General features: G+C 47.1%; 1 protein-coding gene across 17 annotated transcripts in view; it reads left to right on the top strand.

Annotated features, from left to right (window-relative positions):
- LOC308677619 (uncharacterized protein) overlaps positions 1–10,757 on the top strand; it is a 62,357-nt gene that overhangs the window by 21,234 nt on the left and 30,366 nt on the right. For 16 of the 17 annotated variants that reach the window (XM_081344206.1, XM_081344208.1, XM_081344195.1 and 13 more), the window contains 5 exons: positions 2,220–2,302; positions 4,563–4,787; positions 5,686–5,851; positions 8,322–8,381; positions 8,474–8,772. In XM_081344206.1, the coding sequence (XP_081200332.1) occupies positions 2,220–2,302; positions 4,563–4,787; positions 5,686–5,851; positions 8,322–8,381; positions 8,474–8,772 (833 nt within the window). The remainder of the gene's footprint in view (positions 1–2,219; positions 2,303–4,562; positions 4,788–5,685; positions 5,852–8,321; positions 8,382–8,473; positions 8,773–10,757) is intronic. The other variant, XM_081344197.1, reaches the window with a different exon arrangement.

Below are 10,757 nucleotides of genomic sequence, written 5' to 3'. Positions count from 1 at the left end.
CTCCTCCTCCTCCTCCTCCTCCTCCTCTTCATCTCCTTGTCTTCATCTCCTTCTCGCCCTCCTCTTCCTCTCCTCCTTCCTCCACTTCCTCCTTCCTCCCACTCCTCCTCCTCTCCCGTCTGGCACTGATGTTGTTACCTCGTTTGACCTTGAAAGGTCTACAACTAGTTGAGAGAGCAGCAGGCAGCCTACAATCTCCTTCCTCCTCCTCCTCCTCCTCCTCCTCCTCCTCCTCCTCTTCTTCCTCTTCTTCATCTCCTTCTCGTTCTCCTCCTCTTCTTCCTCTCCTTCTCTTCCTCCTCTCCTCCTCTCCTCCTCTTCCTCTCCTTCTCCTCCTCCTGCTCTTCGTCTCCTTCTCGTTCTCCTCCTCCTCATTTCCTCCTTCTCTCCCTCCACCTCTTTCTTCCTCTTCCTCCTCCTCCTCCTCCTCCTCCTCCTCCTCCTCTCCCATCTGGCACTGATGATGCTACCTAGTTTGGTCTTGAAAGGTCTACCTCAAGCTCAGAGAGCACCAGGCACCCTACAGTCTCCCTCCTCCTCCTCCTCCTCCTCTTCTTCCTCCTCTTCATCTCCTTCTCGTTCTCCTCCTCTTCTTCCTCTCCTCCTCTCCTCCTCTTCCTCCTCCTCCTCCTCCTCCTCCTCTTCTTCCTCCTCTTCATCTCCTTCTCGTTCTCCTCCTCTTCTTCCTCTCCTCCTCTCCTCCTCTCCTCCTCTTCCTCCTCCTCCTCCTCCTCCTCCTCCTCCTCTTCTTCCTCCTCTTCATCTCCTTCTCGTTCTCCTCCTCTTCTTCCTCTCCTCCTCTCCTCCTCCTCCTCCTCCTCCTCCTCCTCTTCTTCTTCCTCTTCCTCCTCCTCTCCTCTCTGCACTCTCCCTTCCCTTCTTCCACTGATGATGTTCCCTAGTTGGGTCAAGAAACGTCTGCATGAAAAGCCCCCAGCTCAGAGAGCATCAAGGACCCCCCCAGTCCTTCCTCCTCCTCCTCCTCCTCCTCCTCCTCCTCCTCCTCCTCCTCTGCACTCTCCCTTCCCTTCTTCCACTGAGGATGTTCCCTAGTTGGGTCAAGAAACATCTGCATGAAAAGCACCCAGCTCAGAGAGCATCAAGGAACCCCCCCAGTCCTTCCTCCTCCTCCTCCTCCTCCTCCTCCTCCTCCTCTTCTTCCTCCTCTTCCTCCTCCTCCTCCTCCTCTCCTCTCTGCACTCTCCCTTCCCTTCTTCCACTGAGGATGTTCCCTAGTTGGGTCAAGAAACGTCTGCATGAAAAGCACCCAGCTCAGAGAGCCCCAAGGACCCCCCCCCAGTCCTTCCTCCTCTTCCTCCTCCTCCTCCTCTTCCTCCTCCTCCTCCTCCTCCTCCTCCTCTGCACTCTCCCTTCCCTTCTTCCACTGATGATGTTCCCTAGTTGGGTCAAGAAACATCTGCATGAAAAGCACCCAGCTCAGAGAGCATCAAGGACCCCCCCAGTCCTTCCTCCTCTTCCTCCTCCTCCTCCTCTTCCTCCTCCTCCTCCTCCTCCTCTCTGCACTCTCCTTACCCTTCTTCCAGTGATGATGTTCCCTAGTTGGGTCAAGAAACATCTGCATGAAAAGCACCCAGCTCAGAGAGCATCAAGGAACCCCCCCAGTCCTTCCTCTTCCTCCTCCTCCTCCTCCTCTTCTTCTTCCTCCTCCTCCTCCTTCTCCTCCTCCTCCTCCTCCTCCTCCTCCTCTGCACTCTCCCTTCCCTTCTTCCAGTGATGATGTTCCCTAGTTGGGTCAAGAAACGTCTGCATGAAAAGCACCCAGCTCAGAGAGCATCAAGGAACCCCCCCAGTCCTTCCTCCTCTTCCTCTTCCTCCTCCTCTTCCTCCTCCTCCTCCTCCTCCTTTGATAAACGTTTGGGGCAAACGTGGTTTTCTATTTGGAAGCCAACATCTAAGGCCCGTTCTGACATGCATGTCACGGAAACGGGACCGTTGGAGGGCGGGAAAGGAGAAATGAATATCGAAAGTCACACCCACCCACCCACCCATAGTCACCCCGGCCTTTGGCTTCCCAGGATGGCGGACTTCTCTTCCCAAAATCCGGAGAAACTTCCCCAAGCCCACCCCCAAACGCAACCCGGAGTTGAACGAGAGTTGTGTTCGTGGTCTTCCAGCCGTCCTCGCTCTCTCGCGCCGCGAAACGTGGCCTAACCGCGCCGTTTCCGGCTCTTTTTTTTTATCTTTTTGTGTTGCCGAAGCAGGAGAGGTGAAGGCATCTGCCGAGCTTCCGTCATCAGATGAGCCAGCTACCCTTCCACCCAGCCCAGAGAAGAAGACCAAGGTGAGTTTCCTTCTCTCGCGTTTACGGCTTCCGACGTGCTTGATTTCCACCACCACCACCACCCCGATCCTGCTTCTTCTAAGCTAACATTTAAGGTCTGTTCTCTGAGCTGAAGGTTTGGGAGAAGGAAGACCCTCGCGAAACCGGGTGAGCAGCGTTTCTCCAGCTCGGTGGACCGAAGGTGTCTGGACCTCAACTCCAACCCTGGCTGGGGATTCCACCCTGGGAGTTGAAGTCCGTACAGCTTCCAGCTGCCCCGGTGGAGAAACACGGAGCTAGGTTCACCGCTTTGAGGTGGACATCCATAATTGGTTAGCTTGAAGGCGTAGGGACCATTGAAGGTGTAGGGACAATTCCATATTTGGTCCATCCCTCTTCATCTCCATTAAAAGATGGGTGGACCCACCTGCCAGAGTTGAGAAAACCTGCTGTAAGTTCATGGCTTTGAGGTGGACATCCATACCTTTGATGGGTTGAAGGTAGAGGGACCATTGAAGATGTAGGGACCAAGTCCATATTTGGTCCATCCTTCTTCATCTCCATTAAAAGATGGATGGATCCACCTGCCAGAGTTGAGAAAACCTGCTGTAAGTTCATGGCTTTGAGGTGGACATCCATACCTTTGATGGGTTGAAGGTAGAGGGACCATTGAAGATGTAGGGACCAAGTCCATATTTGGTCCATTCTTCTTCATCTCCATTAAAAGATGGATCGATCCACCTGCCAGAGTTGAGAAAACCTGCTTAGGTTCATTGCTTTGAGGTGGACATCCATAACCTGGTACCATCACTTGAAGGTGTAGGGACCATTGAAGATGTAGGGATCAAGTCCATATTTGGTCCATCCCTCTTCCTTTCCATTAAAAGATGGATGGATCCACCTGCCAGAGTTGAGAAAACTTGCTGTAAGTTCATGGCTTTGAGGTGGACATCCATAACTTGGTACCTTAGCTTGAAGGTGTAGGGACCATTGAAGGTGTAGGGACCAAGTCCATATTTGGTCCATCCTTCTTCATCTCCATGAAAAGATGGGTGGATCCACCTGCCAGGCTTGAGAGAAACCTGCTGGAAGTTCGCGGCTTTGAGGTGGGCATCCATACCTTGATAGTTTGAAGATGGAAGGACCACGTATGGACAATTGAAGGTGACCATCCCTCTTCATCTGCGTTAAAGATATATGGACTTACCTGCCAGTGTTAAATGCTCCGTGCTCTTCCTCCTCCTCCTCTTCCTCCTCCTCCTCTAGCACTGATATTGTTCCGTAGTTGGGTCATGAAACATCTGCAAGGAAACCAGCCAGCTCAGAGAGCACCAGGGACCCCACAGTCCTTCCTCCTCTTCCTCCTCCTCCTCCTCCTCCTCCTCCTCCTCCTCCTCCTCCTCCTCTCCTCTTCTAGCCCTGATAATGTTCTCTAGTTGGGTCATGAAACGTCTGCAAGGAAACCACCCAGCTCAGAGAGCACCAGGGACCCCACAGTCCTTCCTCCTCCTCCTCCTCCTCCTCCTCCTCCTCCTCCTCCTCCTCCTCCTCTTCCTCCTCCTCCTCCTCCTCCTAGCATTGATGATGTTACCTAGTTGGGTCACGAAATGTCTGCAAGGAAACCACCCAGCTCAGAGAGCACCAGGGACCCCACAGTCCTTCCTCCTCTTCCTCCTCCTCCTCCTCTCCTCTTCTAGCCCTGATGACGTTCCCTAGTTGGGTCATGAGACGTCTGCAAGGAAACCCCCCAGCTCAGAGAGCACCAGGGACCCCCCAGCCCTTCCTCCTCCTCCTCCTCCTCCTCCCTTCTAGCCCTGATGACGTTCTCTAGTTGGGTCACGAGACGTCTGCAATTGGAATTACAGGGATTGGGGTCTTCGTCCCCTCGTTCCCTCCATCCTTTCCCACCTCTCTTCCCTTCAAAGGGCCCGATCCACCCAGTTATTTGGGTCGATGCGACGCTTCTCCCTTTGAGCTCAGAGAACAGAGTCCTGCCGTCATTATTATTATTATTATTATTATTATTATTATTATTATTATTATTATTATTATTATTATCGTTATCATTATTTTTTCTTCTGAATTGACTTGAGTTGCGCCCGTTTTTATATGTTCGGCCTTCCGTTGACAACGCTCGGCTTGTTCTTTCTTTCTTTTTTTTTCTGTCCCGTTTCGTTCTTCTCTCTCTCTCTCTCTCTTTCTCTCTCTCTCTTTCTTTCTTTCTTTCTCTCTTGTCTCTTTGTTTTTCCGTTGCGCTGGGCTGCATGTTTCTCCCGTCCAGCCGTCGGCCACCGTGGGGGCCAAGCCCGCCGCTCCAGCGAAATCCAAGCCCGGGACGGCCGGTGCCCCTCCGGCTAAGCGTCCGGCTTCGGCCACGCTGGGCGCCAACAAAAAGACCGCCGCACCGGCCGCCGCCGGTCCCGCCAGCTCGGCGCCCGCTCCTAAACGCCCGTCGTCCGGCCTGGCTCGGCCGTCCAGCTTAACCCCTCGGGAGCTTAAACCCAAGGTAAGAAAGACTCGGAACGCCATCTGGGAACGGCGCGGAGAAAACGTGGACGGGGGTCCGGAGGAGTTAAAAGACAATCGGGACGGCAGACCGGGAAGGATTGGTGAGACTCGGCGAAGCGATGGAGCCGAGAAAAAAAGAGAAAGAGGCAGCCGAGGCGAAAGAGAAGAGGCGAGATACTTCCCCCCCCCACTTAGTTTCTCCGGCTGCAAAAAAAGAGCGCTTGAACAGCCCGGGGGTGGACTAGAAGACCTCCAGGGTCCCCTTCCGACGCTCTTATTTCTCGGATGCGGGAAAGACCTTGGGAGGCAGCGAAGGGACGCCGCGTAGGGACCGGTCAGATAAGAGACCGCCGATCCCGCTGCTCTACAACGGGCGGGGAAAGCAACTCGGGAGATACTTTCCCCCGCCTTAGTTTCTCCGGCTGCAAAGAAAGAGCGCTGGCACAGCCCGGGGGTGGACTAGAAGACCTCCAGGGTCCCCTTCCGACGCTCTTATTTCTCGGATGCGGGAAAGACCTTGGGAGGCAGCGAAGGGACGCCGTGTAGGGACCGGTCAGATAAGAGACCGCCGATCCCGCTGCTCTACAACGGGCGGGGAAAGCAACTCGGGAGATACTTTCCCCCGCCTTAGTTTCTCCGGCTGCAAAGAAAGAGCGCTGGCACAGCCCGGGGGTGGACTAGAAGACCTCCAGGGTCCCCTTCTGACCCTCTCCTTCCAGGAGGCGGGAAAGACCCACCCCCCGGAAGTCCGGAACGTGGGAATTTGTGACCCCGCGAGGCAGGGGATAACGTCCCACGTGCGGATCGAACGCCTTTTGCCCTTCTGGATCCCTCGGAGGAACGTCTGGTGCGGATGCCGGGAATCCTGACGGGATTCCTCCTCCTCCTCTTCCTAGGGGACCGACGGGAAGATCCCGGAGAAGAAGATCTCCCCTTCCAAGACCCCCTCGGCCCCTCGGCCCAGCGGGAAGACCGCCACCCCGGGAGGCTCCAGGCCGGCGACGTCGCCCAGCCCGAGGACCGCCACGGCCACCGGCGCTTTGGCCCCCAAGAAGCCCTCCGGTGAGTAGTTGCTGCTGGGAGTGGGGCATCCTGGGAGATTTGGGGAAGGGGGGGCTTCTGGGGCTGGGGGGAGGTGGGGGCTTTGGGAGGGCGAAGAAACTGCCCGGAGCGTTGAGAGGGGTGGTGGGGGGCGTCTCCGGTTGTCCGTCTTCGTCCCACCAGATTCCGGAATGGAGGGAGGTGAAGTGAGGGAGGGTGAAACACACACAGAGAGAATAGAATAGAATAGAATAGAATAGAATAGAATAGAATAGAATAGAATAGAATAGAATAGAATAGAATAGAATAGAATAGAATAATAGAATAGAATAGAATAGAATAGAAAATAGGAATGAAGAATAGAATTATAATAGAATAGAATATAGGAATGAAAGAATAATAGAATAGAATAGAATAGAATAGAATAGAATAGAATAGAATAGAATAGAATAGAATAGAATAGAAAATAGGAATGAAGAATAGAATTATAATAGAATAGAATATAGGAATGAAGAATAGAATAGAATAGAATAGAATAGAATAATAATAGAATAGAATAGAATAGAATAGAATAGAATAGAATAGAATAGAATAGAATAGAAAATAGGAATGAAGAATAGAATTATAATAGAATAGAATATAGGAATGAAAGAATAATAGAATAGAATAGAATAGAATAGAATAGAATAGAATAGAATAGAATAGAATAGAATAGAAAATAGGAATGAAGAATAGAATTATAATAGAATAGAATATAGGAATGAAAGAATAATAGAATAGAATAGAATAGAATAGAATAGAATAGAATAGAATAGAATAGAATAGAATAGAATAGAATAGAATAGAAAATAGGAATGAAGAATAGAATTACAATAGAATAGAATATAGGAATGAAAGAATAATAGAATAGAATAGAATAGAATAGAATAGAAAATAGGAATGAAGAATAGAATTATAATAGAATAGAATATAGGAATGAAGAATAGAATAGAATAGAATAGAATAATAATAGAATAGAATAGAATAGAATAGAATAGAATAGAATAGAAAATAGGAATGAAGAATAGAATTATAATAGAATAGAATATAGGAATGAAAGAATAATAGAATAGAATAGAATAGAATAGAATAGAATAATAGAATAGAAAATAGGAATGAAGAATAGAATTATAATAGAATAGAATATAGGAATGAAGAATAGAATAGAATAGAATAGAATAGAATAGAATAGAATAGAATAGAATAGAATAGAATAATAATAGAATAGAATAGAATAGAATAGAATTAGAATAGAATAGAATAGAATAGAATAGAATAGAATAGAATAGAATAATATGCAATCGAATAGAATGGAATAGAATGGAATAAAATAGAATAGAATAGAATGGAATAGAATAGAATAGAAAATATGGAATAGAATAGAATAGAATAGAATAGAATAGAATAGAAAATAGGAATGAAGAATAGAATTATAATAGAATAGAATATAGGAATGAAGAATAGAATAGAATAGAATAGAATAGAATAGAATAGAATAGAATAGAATAATAGAATAGAATAGAATAATAAAGTCAAAGAAAGTCAAATAAAATAATAAAAAACAAAATAATAAAATAAAACAATTCAATTAAGTAAAATAGTAAATAAGTGAAATAAAAATAAAACAAGTTAAATTAAATGATAAATAAAATAAAATAATAAAAAACAATGAAATAAAATAAAATAATAAATAAAACAAATAAAATAATAAATAAATAAAGTAAAGTAATAGCCAAAAAATAATAATAAAATAAAACAAAATAACAAAATGAATAAAATAGAAGACAATAGAATAAAAAAAATAATAATCAAGTAAAATAAAACAAGGTAAATAAAAGAAATAAAATAATAAAATAAAATATTTCAGTTAAATAATAAATAAAATAAAATAATAAAAAATAATAAAATAAAATAAAATAAATTAATAGCCTAAAAAAATAATAAAGTAAAGTAAAGTAGAATAGAATAGAATAGAACAGAACAGAACAGAACAGAACAGAACAGAACAGAATAGAATAGAATAGAAAATATGGAATAGAATAGAATAGAATTAGGATAGGATAGGACAGGATAGGATTGTAGAATAGAATAGAATAGAATAGAAGAATAGAAAATAATAAAGTCAAATAAAACAATAAGGTAAATAAAATAAAATAAATAACATAATAAAATAAAATACGTTAAATAATAAATAAAATAAAATAATAAAATAAATAGAATACAATAATAAAGTCAAATAAAAGAAAATAAAGTCAAAATAAAATAATAAAGTAAAATAAAATAATAAAATAAATAAAATTATAAAATAAAACAATTAAGTTTAATCAATAAAATAAAATAAATAAAATTATAAAATAAAACAATTAAGTTTAATCAATAAAATAAAATTATAAAATAAAATAAAGTCAAGGCTGCTCATCCAACTGATGTTTGCCTCCTTTGCCTTGGGCAGCCGTCAAGACTGACGTCAAAGCCGCCGATGCGAAGAAGGTCTCGGCAAAGTCACCAACAGGTAATCCCTCTTCTCCCAAAACTCCTTTCTCTTCCCCCCCCTCCCCCCGGCGGGACGCGGCTCCCCTTCCTCATCCGCCTTCTCCCTTGCAGCCGAGCCGAGCCGTCCCAGGAGCGCCCCGGCGTCCACCACCGCTTCTCCCGCCCCGTTGGGAGCCTCGGCCGGCCGGCCGAAACCAAAAACCGTCGCCACCAAGCCTCTGGGATCGGCGAGCGTTCCGGCCGAACCCAAGAAGCCATCCCTCTTGGCGTCCAAGGCCCTTCCCAAAACTAGCCCGGGGGCTTCCAAGCCTCCGCGGCCCACCACCAGCGTCTCCGTTCCGGATCTGAAGAACATCCGGTCGAAGATCGGTTCCACGGATAACATCAAACATCAGCCAGGTGGAGGAAAGGTGAGTCCTTCTGCTGTATCTCGGACAGGGTTGGTTGGTCCAAAGAGACGGGGAAACCTAACCGAGATGCCACCATCCTGGTTTGGAAGCACGGAGGACTAGTTAGTTGGTCCCGTGGAGGGAGAAGGACCTCCTAAGTAAGGTCGGCTCACCAGAAGGAAACGGATGCCGGCGGGTTGAGATACCACCACGTCAAGAAGGAGAAGAACCGCAACTCCCGGGCGCCTAGTATCTGGGATGACAGCTGAGATCCAGTGGGAGATGATGTTCTTCTTGGTCAAGAGGTTGGGCCTTCTCTTCTTGGTCAAGAGGTTGGGCCTTCTCTTCTTGGTCAAGAGGTTACGCCTTCTCTTCTTGGTCGAGAGGTTACGCCTTCTCTTCTTGTTCAAGATGTTGGGCCTTCTCTTCTTGGTCAAGAAGTAGGGTCTTCTCTTGGTCAAGAGTTGGGCCTTCTCTTCTTGATCAAGAGGTTGGGCCTTTTCTTCTTGGTCAAGAGGTTGGACCTTTGCTTCTTGGTCAAGAAGTAGGGCCTTCTCTTGGTCAAGAGTTGGGCCTTCTCTTCTTGATCAAGAGGTTGGGCCTTTTCTTCTTGGTCAAGAGGTTTGGCCTTCTGTTCTTGGTCAAGAGGTTGGGCCTTTGCTTCTTGGTCAAGAGGTTGGACCTTTGCTTCTTGGTCAAGAAGTAGGGCCTTCTCTTGGTCAAGAGTTGGGCCTTCTCTTCTTGGTCAAGAGGTTGGCCCTTTTCTTCTTGGTCAAGAGGTTGGGCCTTTGCTTCTTGGTCAAGAGTTGGGCCTTCTCTTCTTGGTCAAGAGGTTGGCCCTTTTCTTCTTGGTCAAGAGGTTGGGCCCTCTCTTCTTGCTCAAGATGTTGGGCCTTCGCTTCTTGGTCAAGAGGTTGGACCTTCGCTTCTTGGTCAAGAAGTAGGGCCTTCTCTTGGTCAAGAGTTGGGCCTTCTCTTCTTGGTCAAGAAGTAGGGCCTTCTCTTGGTCAAGAATGGGGCCTTCTCTTCTTGGTCAAGAGGTTGGCCCTTATCTTCTTGGTCAAGAGGTTGGGCCCTCTCTTCTTGTTCAAGATGTTGGGCCCTCGCTTCTTGGTCAAGAGGTTGGGCCTTCTCTTCTTGGTCAAGAGGTTGGCCCTTTTCTTCTTGGTCAAGAGGTTGGGTCTTCTCTTGGTCAAGACGTTGGGCCTCCTCTTGGTCAAGAGTTTGGGCCTTGATGTCTTGGTCAAGAGGTTGAGCCTTCTCTTCTTGGTGAACAGGTTGGGCCTTCGCTTCTTGGTCAAGAGTTTGGGCCTTGATGTCTTGGTCAAGAGGTTGAGCCTTCTCTTCTTGGTGAACAGGTTGGGCCTTCGCTTCTTGGTCAAGAGTTTGGGCCTTGATGTCTTGGTCAAGAGGTTGAGCCTTCTCTTCTTGGTGAACAGGTTGGGCCTTCGCTTCTTGGTCAAGAGGTTGGCCCTTTTCTTCTTGGTCAAGAGGTTGGGTCTTCTCTTGGTCAAGACGTTGGGCCTCTTCTTGGTCAAGAGGTTGGCCCTTTTCTTCTTGGTCAAGAGGTTGGGTCTTCTCTTGGTCAAGAGTTTGGGCCTTGATGTCTTGGTCAAGAGGTTGAGCCTTCTCTTCTTGGTGAACAGGTTGGGCCTTCGCTTCTTGGTCAAGATGTTGGCCCTTTTCTTCTTGGTCAAGAGGTTGGGTCTTCTCTTGGTCAAGACGTTGGGCCTCCTCTTGGTCAAGAGTTTGGGCCTTGATGTCTTGGTCAAGAGGTTGAGCCTTCTCTTCTTGGTGAACAGGTTGGGCCTTCGCTTCTTGGTCAAGATGTTGGACCTTTGCTTCTTGGTTAAGAGGTTGGACCTTCTCTTCTTGGTCAAGAGGTTGGGCCTTCTCATCTTGGTCAAGAGGTTGGGCCTTCTCTTCTTGGTCAAGAGGTTGGGCCTTCTCTTCTTGGTCAAGAGATTGGGCCTTCTTGGTCAAGAGTTTGGGCCTTCTCTTCTTGG

This window comes from Vipera berus (assembly GCF_964194415.1).
Source record: "Vipera berus genome assembly, chromosome: Z".
Taxonomy (NCBI): domain Eukaryota; kingdom Metazoa; phylum Chordata; class Lepidosauria; order Squamata; family Viperidae; genus Vipera; species Vipera berus.
Note: the sequence above shows the minus strand (reverse complement) of the source record. Positions and strands in the feature narration are given on the sequence as shown.